At 39.0% G+C, this 16,673-nt stretch overlaps 1 protein-coding gene across 1 annotated transcript in view; it reads right to left on the reverse strand.

The window, feature by feature from the left end:
* prkci (protein kinase C, iota) overlaps positions 1-14,890 on the reverse strand; it is a 33,638-nt gene extending 18,748 nt beyond the window's left edge. Inside the window, exons 1-8 of the mRNA XM_083908180.1 lie at positions 14,705-14,890; positions 7,340-7,461; positions 5,202-5,291; positions 3,807-3,857; positions 3,612-3,697; positions 1,989-2,129; positions 1,789-1,843; positions 609-664 (exon numbers count right to left, since the gene is read on the reverse strand). Coding sequence (XP_083764306.1) covers positions 609-664; positions 1,789-1,843; positions 1,989-2,129; positions 3,612-3,697; positions 3,807-3,857; positions 5,202-5,291; positions 7,340-7,461; positions 14,705-14,787 — 684 coding nt within the window. The 5' untranslated portion in view covers positions 14,788-14,890. The remainder of the gene's footprint in view (positions 1-608; positions 665-1,788; positions 1,844-1,988; positions 2,130-3,611; positions 3,698-3,806; positions 3,858-5,201; positions 5,292-7,339; positions 7,462-14,704) is intronic.
* Positions 14,891-16,673: the final 1,783 nt, after the last annotated feature.

Below are 16,673 nucleotides of genomic sequence, written 5' to 3' on the forward strand. Positions count from 1 at the left end.
TACTTTCTCACCTATCCTCCTCTCTTATCCCTTCTCTCCTGTAATCTGTTCTGCAGGGAGCCATTTCCAGTGGTTATCCATCTATCCTCCTTGCACATGTCAACCCACCTTCCCCAGAGTCAGACATGGAACCGTAAATACGCTCATTTAGCTTGCTCTCTTTTATCTCCGTCCATCTGTGTCCAACTCAATCCATTCTTTATCCATCTCTGGCTCTCCTGCTTCGTTCAACAAACCCCCATTCTAAACCCAAATTACACAATGGGCCATTAATCAGCCTTTCGGTGTTAAGAGCTTTGATAAAAGGTTACTTTATTAGCTCCAGTGAAGGAAATCAATATCCACAGCACTGCACAAGTGCCTGCAGGCTTGGGATATAACACATTCACAGCAGGTAGAGGAGGGTTAACCCAAATGCACGTAATAGCAAAAACAAAACCTGCTTCCAATTACAGGTGATCCTATTCTTTCTCCTCCTAACACAAATATGGGACACATTCCATAAATATTCACCCACACAGACAGGTATATATACATCTTGTCAGTTTGACAGGTTGACAGTCGGTGAGTCATACAGTACATGGGTGTTTGAAAGACTTCTCGCTCACCTCCTTCTCCTCTCCATCGTAAGTCAAGCTTTCTCTTGAGTCTTTATTCTGAGGCCCTGAGAGACGAGAGAATGTGACAGACAGAGTGAGATGCACACAGAAGGAGAGGGAGAGGCAAGAGGGGGGAGAATAATAGGAGTGGTGAGAAAAAGTAGATGAGAGACAGTCTGAATCTTTGTTCACAGCATTGCAGGGCTAAAAATATTTATTTCTCTTTGGTTAGAAAAAAAAAAATGCATGCTTGTTATAACAAAACAAGAATATTTAAAACAACACACATTAATAATGTTCAGTAAATATTTTGTAGATAAATTATTAAAAGAAACGATGGATCGATGAGTCTTCTTACATCACAAACAACTATAAGCTTAAGCATTATCCGACAGAAACCCATTACGCAGATGCAATTAGACACCGCTCTAGTCATGGTTCCATAATGTCACCCTACAATTATGCAGGTGGTTCTTCAGCAGAATCCCTCAACAATATTAACAAGGGTCCTAAGCTTTCTCATTTCAGTCAGACTGAATCACCTGACTAGACTAAGTCTAGTAACATAACTAACAAGTGCGATCCGTGCCATATTATTCCTCTGTCATTCAAAAGCTCTTATAAATAATACATCAGGGAGTCACACTTGAACAAAATGACATGATCCTTCAATAAAAGTGTTTCTCTCCCTCACTCAATCCCCCATACACCACACTGCTACTGTTGTCAATATGCACTAGCATGCAATATCAACTGAAAATACTACAACAAATATTTACTCCTATTAGAGTTACATCTACTGCAAACTCTCAAGTCTGACTGATTAAGACCTTCTTATTCACAATACATGTGGATCTTGGGAGTCTGGTTTCAATATTCCAAAAGAATAAAGTAACTTGGATGTTGAAGCCACAGATGATCTGTACGAAAAGAGCGACTAATAGAGCCCCTTAGGAATGTTGGTTAAAAACTACAGGGAATAGGTTTAACGTTTTCAAGACAACACATTCAAAATACATTTAAGAACATGATAAAAAAAAAAGGACCCAAAACTACACCGATTGCAAAAACAAAATGTGCATGAATGTTTCAGAAGTGCAAACATTCCCACACCAACCATACACCTCACTGTTTGATGTTGAGTTCCATACTGACATGTTTTCTATTGTATTTGCATGTGTGTGCTTACCAGGCTGTTCAGTTTGGTCTAATTGACTGGATGGTGGACCTTGCATGATTGGTTCCTAAACAACAACATTCAACATTTAGTTTGAGCAGCAAACAAACAGAAAACAATGTTGCAGTGTCTGTATTAGAACAGAAATAAGCCCGTTCACACTCACAATCACAATCATGCTTGTGAGTGTGTCATTTGTTCACAGCCCTCACCTGAAAACCACACGCTCTGCCACACTCCACTGTCACCAGTTTATGGCATTTCTTGTGCACCAGCAGTTTGCAGTTGATGCATTTGTAGCCTTGTCTACCCAGACCCCAGATTCTGTCCGTGCAGATGGCACAATGTGCTCGCTGGTCAGGGAGATGGATGGAGAAAAATCATCAGCACAAATAGGCTCATATATTCAAGGTAATGCTGAAGAGCAGCAGAACCACAGTGTGTAATCCTGCTGATCTACAATAAAATCCTACAAAAACTATTGTTCTGTGTCACTATGCATTCTTACTCAACAAATCTGTGCACAGACAGATTACTAAGGGGCAGTTGTTCATATGTAAGCTTTAAAATGTGCTTACTTATAGAATTGAGAACTCTATCTAAAGGGAGGTCTATGGGAAGATTAAAGGTGCATTATGTAATAAATGTAAAGCAACTGGCCATAAAATCCTCCTAATATGTCACAGAGGACCAGGAATAATGTTCATATAACATACTGAACTCAGCAACAAAACTAGTAAAAAAAAATATTTTCCGCACCGGAAAGTTTGTTTATGTTTTGAAATTATATTTTGGCATGACGCGCCATCTACCAATCATAGCAGTCAGTAGAGTCTCAGCTGTTGAGCAGCCATGGGTTTCCAGTTACATAGCTACAATTGAAACGAAACGAAAGGAAACCTAAAAGACCTCGGTATGAATGTCAAAAACGCCAACAAAGTTTGCGGCAAAGCGAGGGTCTATATAGGACATGCTCTTGAACAGTGGAGAGAGTTTAAAGCTGAGAGGAATTTCAAAACGGATGCAGAATGGACTCTTCTCCTGGACAATTAAGTTCAGCTTGGCTAACTAAGTTGGCATCATAGCTCGACTGTCGAGTGCGGCTGCCATACCGCCGCTTCGGTACGGCGGGGGTTCTGCCTGGAGCCACAACCCCTGCCGCACCGACCACCGACAGTTCTGTTCTGTCAGCGGCTGCGGCTGGTTCTGCTCGGCGCGGGCTGCAGCGGCAGTTGCAGTACCTAATGGTAAGAGAATAATAGAGGATAATAGCGGTAGCCGAGTGGTTAAATAGGTGGACTTGTGTTGGGAAGGTTGTAGGATTAATTCCAGACAGTGTCAACATAAAAAAGCATTAATAAGCTTGCATGGATAAAATATTACCATAAATAAATATATTGGGTGTGTGGTGGTAATTTGCCACGATGTCTCACTCTAAGGTTTTCTCAGAAGTTGGCAGCCCTGCTATATAACATTGTAAAACGGGAGGCAAAAATGAAGGACAGTTCTGTCAAATATTATGCATAAAGTTATTCCATCTGATATATCCATCCCTAGTCAACAGCTAATGTTACCATAATTTATAATACATAGTTGCTGACGGAGTTACATGTCAACCGCTCTGGCAACATTGACTCTGGAAGGGAGGGGTGGAGTGGGAGGCGGATACGAATCGCAGCAGTGTTTTGATTTTGAGTGTAGTAACAGTTTTTGGCCTCATTGTTACAGATGGCGCCTTTAACCTACTTCTCACATTTTCCACATTCTAATAATTTAGCAACATAATGAAAAAAAAATCAAAACAGAGTGTCAATTTATTCAGTGTCACGTCTCACCCTGTTGAAGCGTTTGGCCTGAAAAGCGTGACCACTGGCATAGTAAAGTTTCCTCCAGCGCCGAGCTCCTCGCCGATATATGGATTCTGAAGAGGAAAATAGAGAGCTTCATCTGTGTGTATATATATATGTGTGATTTTGTATTTGTAGAATTTAATTTTGGAGCCAATTGATCAAGTAAATGTTTTTACTCACTGTCTTCTCCTGGACAAGGCATGCCAGGTTTCTCTGGTATACATGGAAACACTGGGGAAAAAAAAAAAAAAAATTTGTCTGATGTAGGCGTAGGCCGACGAGCTCGTTAACAAGCAGACCCAGCGACCCCCCGCGGCATCCTCTATTCAACCCTCCACTCCCTCCCTTCACCGTCTGCCATCACGCTAGCATCCGACATTCACTGTACTCTTGACCCTTCACCTCTGATGTGATTAAAACTTTACATTAAGCACACAGCCCCCATCATGGCAAGCCCTAGGTTACATGCTTACACACACAAACACAACACAAGCATACACCAACACACACAGGAGTTTGCACAGATATGCTTCTGAGGACACTGCTTTGACTTACAATCATTCGGACAGCTGGAACAAAGCATTTATGCTTTACGTTAACCAGTTAATGTCTAACCCTAACTTAACTACAATTCAAATCTTAGACCTAAACTTAACCAGTTCCTCAGAAATGAGGTACTACCTCATCAGGACCATGTTTTGGACTCCTTGGGGACTCTTGGTCCTGACAGGGTAGTGTTCGTACCAGAAAAGGTACACACACAGAGACTGTCAATCAAATGCTGTACAATCCCACATACAACCCATTTAGCCTTGACTAGCAATCAAAGTGAACTAGCTCAAGGCCACACTGACAGATGTCAGTAGAGGAAATAATGTTGTTTACATGGGTCAGTGCATGTAATTTGCATTTTTGTGGCTTGACAATTAGAAAAACAAATGGAACCTTAAAGGAACCGTTTTTTCTCAGAGAGAAACTCCAAGTAAAGATCTATTGCACATTCGTGATCATGTTGCATGAACATATCCTTATAATTACTGACAGCTTTTTGGCCATTATGGGCTATACTATTGTTTGTTTGCTTGTTAATATCATTTCTAAGTTTAAACTGAGGTAGCTTTTACTTTGTGGATCATTTTCCTTCTATGGAATAAATATCAATATTTAACTCATGTCTAGAGCAGCCACTTATTTACAAATGTTATAATACATTGTATAAATATTTGTTTACATAAGTAATAATATTAAATAAAAAAAAACAACAACATATAATTATAACCCATAAACAAACACACACACGGTACTCAGCATTTATCCATATACAGTCCATATAATAAGGGTTAGTCCATACTGGGTAATACTGTTTTTTTTAAACTACATTTTCTCCTCTTTATCTCCCCCTTCTGGATAGAGCAAAGAGTCAGCGATAAAAGACTTCCTATCAGGACCTCTTACTGTCCAAATTATGAATCACCCCTTACTGACCCCTTACAGTAGCAAGAACATCCTAATGGTTAAACCCCAAACTCTACATATTGTGTTTTAAATAGTCCACGTGAAAAGCAGCAGGCTCACCGTGGATAATGAGCTCAGAGTCTTTGTTGAGTTCATAGAGACGTAACGCTTCCTGCAGCTCCAGTTGAGACGACACAGTGCAGGGGTCACCTGACAGTAGCGGACAGACTATGTTATTCATCACATTCACATACAAGAAACCAGGTTACTAGGCGACATGAGAGGAAGACATCTTTTACATTATTCACTCAACATTTGTTCCTGCAAAACTTGCAATTACACAATTTTGTCAACCTTGTCATATTTAATGTATACTAGAGAAGTGGTCCCTAGCCACAACCAACTAAATCAATCAAACCATTGTGCTTATATCTCTTCTTCTTCTGAAAATCAGGAAATACTTGGCGGGAGACCGGAACCCAAACACCGAAAGAAATTATGCCACTTCTGTACCATTGTATTTTTTAATCTAATTTCCTTGTTATTATTGCCTCGTGATTGCTGGCTTGAAGCAGTGCTGTTGCAAAATACACCAGACTCTAATATAGAGTTTTTAGAAATGTCTGTCTAAATGTTGAAGATTAACGCATGTTTTCAGTATTTTTAAGTATTTTTAACTTATCTACAGTTCGACTTTGTTCGGTTTGATTTCTGTATCGGACGTCGTGCTCAGAGCAAGTACTAAAAAGGGTACTACTATCCATAATGCCAGCTATGCCAAGCCGAGTTAATATCAAACATTGCTTTCGGAATCTGTTAAATCTGAAATAACTGGTATTGTTCACATTGTTCACATTTTATGGACATCATAAATCAGCAAACTAAAAATAATAAGTACTATTACTAACTCAACAGAGGTGCTGTGAAGTGACCCATCCTACAAACGGGATGAGCTGAAGCAGTTCTGAGAATAATGCTCCTAAATTCTCATGAATGTTTTGCAGAACTTATCCCAAAATGCTTGTTAGAAGTTATTGTTGCCAAGAGGTGTTCAGCCAGTTTTAAATCAAAGACTTTACTTAAATTTTCCACCAGCACAGTAAATGTTTAATGGGTGTGTTCCATAAACAGAAACTCTATTTTCCCACTCGTTTGTTAAAAATAGTGTTTTCAGAGGTCCAAGAACGGTATTTCCATGTGGATAAAAAGTTAATATGGCAAAAAACTTGAGTGGATTCTAATGGACTCGTGTCTGTGTACATGTCCCACATGGGCTTAAACAACAAAAAACTGTTCTCTGGTATTTGTCATTTTTGTTTGAAAAATAATTCATAATCAATACATATGTCACATTTATTATTTGACAGTGCATCTAAGCTACAATTTTTATTTTTAAATTTGCAAGCTTATGGCCTGTTTTTCCTCTTGAATATGTAATATTCAGCAATTGTCTTAATAAATACATATAAGGGTTTTAATGTGGATTATTTTGATAATTCATTTTTTTTTTTAATGAATCAGTTAACCAGTGTAACAAAAAGAAATACTGTTACTTTTTGGAACAGACAAATAATATATCAACATTTTATCTATTCATTAATCCATGAAATTATTTACTAGCAGATTTTGTGATTTGCTAATTGCATTGTTTCAAACAGCTATCCAGATTTGAAAACAATCAAATGTTCAGCCTTACTGTACACTCCATAATAAATGAAGTTATACCATAATAATTGACAGTATTGATATGGTAACATAAATAATAAGCTGGAAATGTTTAAATGTCCGGCCATTCAGCCGACAGTGAGCTGGAAAAGTGAGTGGGAAACTGACAAGTACGAGTACTTCATTACAACCATCAAGCAGCTTTTCTTTTTCAGGCAGACTAATGACTGTAGTGAATGTATGTGGGTGGCAACCAGTGGGAGCTGATCTGAGTCTAATGAGTTTGGGCAGAATGACCTTATCCTGAGCAGAGCAATCCAACAGCTCCATCTTTCCTATGACACTATTACTGCTGCCTGACTAACTGGCTGACAACAAGAGACTAGGTGGTGGGGGGACTGAGCAATTTCTTCACTGACAACTGAAAAACAGAGTTTTAAAGTGTTGACATGAGCATGTGTACTAATTCACTTCAAGATGTGGTATGCAGTCATCAAATACATGTTCTTTACCCTGTGTATTTGTATTACCTTCTCGTGCCTCAGTGCCTAAGAAAAGTTAAAAAGAAAAAGAAACAGGTAAGTGAGTTGTACCTTCCTCGTCGATCCACTTCATGGTGAAGAGCTGGTCATTGTCCATTGAGCACATGTCCCTCACTTCTCCATACAGACCCTCAAATGAGATGGATGGTTCAAAATGTGTAATCATGATGTCCCTGCAGAAAAGACGCGTTTATTTGACTATTACTTAAATGAGACATAATGGCAAAAGCAACAAATGCTGCCTTGAAATCTATGTATGTACACACACACACACACACCAACAGTTTTATGTATCAAGTTCTACTTATAGACCAACTATAGAAAACCTTGAGAGTGGTAAACATGTGGTGAATTCAATTGAATTGACATGATTGGCAAAAACACACAAGTGCCTATGAAGCTATCGTAGCTGACATCAAGTAATCCCATCATGCAAAAGACACAATCCAGAAGAAAATTCCAGAAGAAAAATAGTGTCTGTATGTAAAAACGCAGCTAATATGGTGCATACTTATGGACCTAACTGTATAGGTTGTCCCAGTCCGGATTGAGTCACGGTTGCTAAAAACTTTACAAGACCGACTGACTTTAGTGATGTAGTAGGTGTAAAATATTGAATGAAATGTTGTGCTGCATGACTGGCTTCATTTTCACTCTCACATTTAACTTTATGACGCACAAATTTACAAGTGGATCACCGATATTGTCTCCAAGTGTATTTTGGGTCACTCGTCACCAACCGTCCACCAACGTCATCATCTGTCACTTGTCAACAGACTTTTACGGAAGCTAACATGAGTGGCACTTCATATAAACACAAAAGTGGAGTGGCGAAGCGAAAAGAAAAGAGAGCAAGTAAAAGCCAAGTTACAAAAAACTGGACACATACTTTATTTTGTTCATCTTCCTGGAGATGAACCTGACAATTTTGTTGGCAGCGATTCAGTCGGTCACCATTGTTTACATCCCACCACATGCGGATACGGACACTGCTTTGGCTTCACTTCACGACACAATAAACAATCACCACAACAAGCACCCGGACACTGGCCTCATCGTGACAGGTGACTTTAACAAAGCCAATCTCACAAAAGTTATGCCGAACCTTTTCCAGCATGTGATATTCCTGACCAGGGGCAACAAAATTGACCATTTCTTCATTGTCTGCCTCAGCAACTACCTATCACCACTCATGGCAAGTTTCGTTCTGATCGGACCTTCCGTCGTAAAGTTATAAGAGTTTTGTTGTCTGCGGCGGAAAAATGCGAATTTTCGCCAACTTTGTCGCCCCGTATCTTGTGCGCCATGCGATGTTTAAAAAAAAAACTTAAGATATTTCACTTACCCAGACTTAAGTGAACTTAAGTTTCAATAGGTTTCTTGCAAAGTTGTGCTCGAACCCTAATAATAATAAAAACTATTAGTTTCAATAGTGTTCTTGCACAGTCGTGCTCGAACCCTAATAAGCTGCAAGATTCTTCAGTGTGACGAAGGTGGATGGATTGTGCAGCTTATCACTGGTGAGTAACAGGGAGGAAGTGGCATTCCTCACAGACCTGGCATTCCTCTGCTCTCCTCTGTCCTAGAGTACAGCTAAATTAAAGGAAGAGGAGGAGGAAATGGAGAGTGGTTTGACCCGTGCCCCTGCCGTCTTAACTGCCGTGAGTAGGACTCTGAAGGCCCATCTGCCCGGCAAGAAGCCATTTGTCACTGGCGAGCGCTCAAGTAGAAAGAAGGGTCAGGGCGCCTCTCTCGGCTTCCTCAAACACCTAGGACCATCCATCTCTCTGTCAGCACTGCCATAGCTATAGCCCCTGCATCACCTCAACACAATCCACACGTAATAGCTCCGGTAACAAGAATGACATGCTAACACAGACAAAACAAACAGCACACTGTAAGTTTTTTTCTGTAAGATTTGTCCAAAAAGAGCCAACTATGCAAAAACAGACCAGCACAAACCAACACAACCCATGGCTCTACTTCTCCAGAATCCAGCATGCTGCCGTTTCCAGGCAACTACGTCCACCTGTCGTATTAAACATGGGGGGAGCATCAAGCCTTGCAGCACAACAGGACCAATCAAATGCACCCCAGCTAAACCTGAGGACAAGGTCACTTATAACACTGGACAGACGTGAACGCAAACACTTCTGCTGTGTTGAGTCAAACAAATACATTAATGCATATAAGCGGCAGCTTCAAATCAGTGACACACAATAACAGACACAATAATGAGTGGAAATGTGCGAGTGAATTGAAGGACAAGTGGGTGCGTTACTTTGTGGTTCAGCGCTTGAGGAGCTTTCAGAGAAAAAACTCAACAACATACAACTCACTGACAGCTTCTCGTATTTTATACAAAGCCAAGCCTTCCAATGGAAATGTATGTCTTTGCAAAGGAACTCTTTAAAAAAAATATTGCTCCATAGAGCCAGTGTAATGCCATGATCTTGCTTTTTGCAGGAATCCTGAAGTTCAGACTCATAAGAATTATTGTGTTTGTCAGCGTTGTAAACTCTGAAGACACTTTTTTGTGTGTGTGTAATTTTCACCTGACATGGTAACACTCTGGAAGTAAAACCCACAAATCACAGCCTTTGGTAAGATCTAATTTTGCTGCATGTTCATATTCAGTCTTCAAAAAGAGGCTTAGGAAAAAAACTGAAGTTTGTGTCGGAAGATTATTTGTTATGAAAGAATAGTGCTAGAAACCTATTAAACTAATCAGTGAAAACGATGTACTCTTTGTGAAACTTCTGTTATAGTTTTACAAATTAATGTTCATTTGGCAGAAATATAATCTTTCATACAACAGTTAATTGCTAGAAAGAAATGCACACAATAGGGCTGTAACGATACACAAACTCAAGATTCGTATCACGATTTTTGACCCACGATTCGATACATTCCACGATTTTTTTTTTATTAAATAAACATTTTATTTAAACAACATTTACTTATATAGCGACTTAATGTAACATTTAATAACAAATATTTTGTGAACCAGTGGCTGAGCTAGAGGGGAGGCCGGGGGGGCACTGGACCCCCCGGAAATCCGATGTTCACAAAACACAGTTTAAACACTGACGGATCAAACCAGCAGGAGCAGAAAACAACGTCACAGCGCACTCATTGAAAAGCAGCACCAGCGCGATTATGTAAACAAAAAAAAACACTTGTCGGCTGGACAACGGAGAATCTACAGATTCTAACGGTACCATTTTTTATCACTCTACGACCAAGATTCACAGATCCAGCCCCAAAATAAGAGCAAAACAACTGACTTTCAAGAAATACAAGCGGAAATGTTGTATTACCTTTGCTGTTTATAACAACAAGTCATTTCCACCGGAACAAAGTTCAGTTTGAGTTGTTTGACAATAACACAGCAGAATGTAAATGGCTTTGTCAAAACAATAAATTACTTTATAAAGACACTTTTTTGTTATATATGAATTTTTTGATCTGCCACAATAATGTAGTAATGCATTTAAATGAAAATACCTCAAGTTGAGGGCTTTTCTTAGCAATTTTAGGTGAGATTAAAAATGAGATTAATTGGATTAATTAATCGCATAATTTTTTTAATCGCTTAGTTTAGCACTAGACAGCACTAGTCCTAATGAGTCGCTGTTCAAAATCACTTTTGTGTTCAGATAAAAGTTCGTTTTGCTAGAAGCCACGGGTATAAAGTAAACAACGTTAACATTAAGTGAGTGAGTACCAGAGAGAAAGCATTTTAATCATTTTTGTAAAAACTTATGTCATTATTGAAAAATTTTGTAAATATATTAAATACATTTTGTAAATTGTTAATAAACTGCAAATTATACACACAAATCTGATCTCCTGTGTGCTTAGTATGTACATTTTAACATTAAGAGACTCTGATTGCAATTCATCGCTCGAGAAACAAATTCATTGTCATAGTCTGTGGACCCCCTGAAATAGCCTTGGCCCCCCCTTTGCCACCCCAAAGATAAAAGTCTAGCTCCGCCACTGCTGTGAACGGTTTTGAACATAAATAAATAAATAACCAAAGATTTCTCTCTTTTCTGTAACAAAATAATACTGTTGAAAAATACAAAGTAAATGATCAATCAGACCGGGATTTGTTCCCAAAGCATGCTGTAAAGTGCAGTTCTTCATTAGAAGTGGTTTTGTTCTTGTGGAAATAACTTGAAATAACAGCAAAGGTAAGACAATATTTCTGGTTGTATTTCTTGAAAGTCAGTTGTTGTTTTGCTCTTATTTTGGGGCTGGATCCGTAAATCTTGGTCGTAGAGTGATAAAAATGGTACTGTTAGAATCTGTAGATTCTCCGCTGTCCAGCCGACACGTGTTTTTTTGTTTACATAATCACGCTGGCGCTCCGGTGCCGCTTTTCAATGTGTGCGCTGTGACGTTTTTTTTCCGCTCCTGCTGTTTGATCAATCGGTGTTTTATCTGTGTTTCGTGAACATAAGAATGATTTATATGAGCTTCTAGCTGAGTTTCTGACCTTTCTGTGGGTATGCAGCATGTCTGTGTTTGTTAAAGTTAGATATGGTTTTATGACGCTTTTGTTGCTGCGTCTGACGCTGCCCCCGGTTGGGGCACCTGGACAAGCGTGCGCTGATTACATGGGGGCGCATGCGCTTTTGTTCCCCGGTATAGAAAAATCTGTGGTGAATAAAAAAAAATCTATTTTAAATAAATAAACAAGCAACGCTAAGCCTGGCGGGGGGGCAAGGCTTTACTTATAATACACTGGGGGAAACCCTGAAGTTGCACATTTTATAAAAGAGCACAAACAGAGTTACTGCAAAGAAAGCTCCTGTAAGATTTTTTTCCTACGAATAAAAGATAATTTTATTTGGTCATAATTTGTCTTTAGCTCATTTTGATAAAAAAAAATTGTGAGAAAATCGTATCGTGAACAAAAAATGGTGAACCTATCGAGTCATGAGTTGAGTGTATCGTTACATCTAGGGATGGGAATTTCACAATTTTTTAGAGTCGATTGTCAAGGTCCACATGTCAAATTTTTTGTCGACTTTTCATCAGCAGCAACAGCAGCAATGCGGGGGTGTTAACTATTCTACACTGTACTACTTCATTTTAGGCTCATAAACATGGCTGTAATGTCCATTATTGACCATCAGAACAGCGATAATTAAAATGAGGGGCAAAAAAAGAGCGGACTCTCCACTGGAACGCGTGTGTCGCCACTCACCAGACGGCTCAGGTTTTTGAACCTGCGCTCGTTCTGGTGCCACATTCAAATCGGTGAAGTATCCCTTTAAGTGCAACCTCGTTCGCACTGCACGCACACACGCTCGGACGCGCACAGCCACTCGAGAGAACGAGTCGGTGACGCGCAGGGAGCCTGGACAGCAGGATCACCTTTTCGTGCACAGCTTCTTTAACCTCCATGGTCTTGAACTTTACGCGTTTGTGACACTTCGACTTTTTTTACTATAAATTTTTTTGTCGAGGTGTGCACGTGTCGATTGTCGATCGATTTGTTGACAAAAAAGTCCCATCCCAAGTTACATCCCTATCTCTTAATGCACCCCAATACCAAAACCAGTGAGTACAATCCTTTTTTCTGCACTCCAACATAGCTGAGATTCCTGAGCAGCAAGCTCATAAATACTTCACATGCTTTGCTCTGCAGAACGACAATTAAACAACACAACTTACCCAGATCCTGAGGTGTGTCAAACAGAGAGAAATACAACAGGTCTGGCTGAGGTAACTTGCACTACATGTTTTTCAAGCTGGCTGAGCGCCAACCACTTGCTCACTCAAACAGCGACAGTGGGACAGGGTGTGCCAGAGAACGGGTGACGTCCATCACCACATCCTTTGAGTGTGAAACTAAAACAAATCCACTGCCTCTGCCAGGCAGGGGGGGTAAACACTATCCAACAGTCGCATAACCAGTGGCAGAGACAATCATGGATTGATGGAACAGTAATGCATATGTGCAACATGCAGTTATGGAGTGTTGTAGAGATTTCAAATGGAGCAAAAATTATGACTTTCAGAATGGATTGGTTGCCAACTAGATTAACTGATCAATCTGTCTTTGAATAAAGCAAAAAAGCCAAACTTTTCCCAGTGCTGGCTTCTTAAATTAAATAATTTGGACTTTTAAAACAGTTGTTTAACATTTGACAACAAATAACCATATGTTGATATGTTTTTACTTTAAAAACAAAAATGGCACAACAATGCATAACACAGTAACTACTGTATATATAGATTATACATTTTAATGCAACCAAATTCAACTAAACTCATTACTCTACTCACTGATTAACCTATTTGTTTTTAGAATGATTTGCAACATTAAAACTTTCAAAAATATGAAAAAAATGTATGCGTGTCCTCATCTTCTGCAGTCTCGTGAATATTGGGAATTTGTTCACCAAGATAACAATAGGTGACACAAAACAAAGTCCGGGTCACCACAGAAGAATGATAAGAAGGCACAAGCACGATTTGCATGGCACTCTTCTTAATGAATAGCTCTGTGAAATATTTGCTCCTCTCACTTAGTCCAGGAATACTGTGGTTTCCTCATCAGTCTGTTCATACCTCCTCTTATCTGTTTCAGTATGCCAACTTTTTAACCTCCCTAGGGAGCAAAAATCTTAAGTGATATTTCCAATGAAGTTACAACATGGGCTGCTAAAACCCCACCTGGTGATTTCAACTGAATGCATTAGATAAATCAGATATAAAAAATATATATTATATAAGATCCATAGAACTTTAAAAGCATTACATGGTTTTCATTCACTGACTTCCTGTATATTGTACAAGTTTGGAAAAAGACATTCAGAAAGAAAGAGTAAGGCTTGTTGCTGTAGAGTACATGTTTGTTAAGTTGACAATGTGTTATCTCTGATGTTCTTGAAATCACAACAAAAATGAAACTATTGTAGCACTAACCAAGATACTCATAACACACTTCACCTGATGTCTAACTGTTCTCATTCCTTTAATGGCATACATAGATGTTTAAAATAAAAGTTACCTTAAAATGTGCCAGCAGGACATTAATGTTAGTGAATCAATGGCGAAATACCTGGGCTAGATGTTAAACCAACAGATACTGGGTTTGTTAGCTACATTTAGCTACTGTTAGCTCACTCAACAACTACTTTTGACAACGTTTATAAATATTGTTAAGTGTATTATTTGTTTTAGAGTGACACTGTGAGTTGTGCTTTAAACTGACGGTAGCTATGGACAGTTTCACCTGTCTTGTCAAGTTTACCGAAACCTGGTACCCTATGCTAGCCGTTAGCTGTGTTTGCTAATGTTAGCCACCTGGTTTACCACCATTTCAAGTCTGAAACCACAACAAACCGGCTTATGAACAGTATAAATCCCATGTTGGAGAAAATCGGGTATTCTTACCCTTTGTAATAAGCTTTGACCCGGACTTGGTGGGAATTCTCGCTGGGGTGGGACATGGTGCTGTCCCGCAACGTCGGCATCATAAGCTCAGCCGTGGTCTCTCCGACTCACCGATGCCTTCCTTCCTTTCCTCCCTTCCTTCCTTCAGCTGTGTAGTTGTGTAACACGCCCAAACACTTTGTTTATACACTATGTCTAAACCGCGAGTAAACAACGAGACAAGTGACGCCAGAAAACAAGACTCTCGCCGTTTGGGACCAACACAATTTACATTTAAAGTCTAAGAAAACTTGCGAGATCCGCCAAACAACTCCCTACTGCAGAGGCCTAACACCGGAAGAGTCCACTGTTGGAATGTTTGGGGTGGCGTTTAAACTTGGCATTTTACAGACGTGTACACTCACGTCAAACGGATGTTGGTTTGAAACACTGATACACACAAACATTTATTGTTCATTAACAAACACATTTAGAGTATGTTAAGTGTTGGCCATGTCAACCGTGTCCGTGTCCAGTTTTCGACTGTACCAACTCAAGGATTTAGCGTGTGCGAATGCTGCATTCAAGATCAAATATCTGAGCTCGGAAATCGTAAAAACCTTTGAGACACAGTCGCGCATTCAAGTGATCTGGTTCGGAAATAACAACAAAACTGACCAAGCTTCAGAAGCAAAAAAAGCTTCCTTTTTACATTTTATTTTGGCAACGAGTCAGCTGTAGAAAACTGAAAAGAAAGGGAATGTAATTTATTAGAAAAAAAATGAAAAGGAAAAAAGTGTGAAGCTACAGATTGATTACACAGTAATAGGGGCTACTGCCTACAAACATACATGTGACAGCTTTTCAACATTTGCAATCAATTTAATTGAATTTTATTGCAACATGGTCTACATAAATAAAACAAGTTGTATCCTTCATGCAATGATCTAACCATTGTTTGTGTAGTACATTGTAGTACAAACATTATAGACTGGAATAAGTATTTCTTTCTTTCTTTCTTTGAGGGGAGTATTGTAATGTTTCACCTTCCCTTTGTCATTTTACAATTAGACGTTTACCTCCACTGAGTCATAGACAATATTTAAACAATAGATCACGATCTCACATTACTGAATATATGATCAGCGTACAATATTATGCATAACATTTCCCCAACCAACTGTGATTCAAACACACTGCACATGTGCAAATGCATTAATAACTACTTTCACCTTTTTTTCATGCTTATTTTAGTTATATTGAGTTCACACGTATACATAGTTCAAATGTTTAACTCAGACACATAAATACCTGTACTCACTCTTCTGCACTTTTTTAGAGTATTCATCTATTTTATGCAAATTTCCTGTGGCTTTTCCTAAAAAGACTCTGGCCTGTTTTGCATAGCTACATGTTGTTCTGTGATTGTGTGGAATTTGATTTGATAAATATATGGTTAAATGGTCAACATAGAATTAGTTGACACTTAATATCTACTGTTCTCAATTGTTTGTGTAGTTTGACTACTAATTGTCAGTTAATTGTCAACATTGGGAACTAATTATCAACAAAATATCAACTAAGAATTGGTCAGACTTGTGATCATATGTTGACATGATCCTGTGAACTTTCCAGTGACATATTAATCAGAAGTAGATCTACAGTCTACAGAGAAGTGGTTCAATGATTGTTAATAACACTAAAATAGTATTTATAGTCAACAGGCACTTTTGTACGGAGCCCCAGACATGACATGGGAAAAAGAACTCGAAAAGGTAAAACATGTGCAAGACATATTAATTCGTGGCCACGAAATACTGATTAGTTCCCATGAAATAGGTAAAATGAATAGGTTTTGGGTTAGAACCTATCTACCTACCAATCTGTTGAATAAGAGTCAACTGATCAGTTGCTATGATATTCACTGAATACCTGTTGATTACTAAGAGAGAGTCAACAGTGGGTCTGTTTACAAAAACAAATTAAAGCA

The sequence above is a fragment of the Microchirus variegatus genome (assembly GCF_963457635.1).
Source record: "Microchirus variegatus genome assembly, chromosome: 21".
Classification (NCBI taxonomy): Eukaryota; Metazoa; Chordata; class Actinopteri; order Pleuronectiformes; family Soleidae; genus Microchirus; species Microchirus variegatus.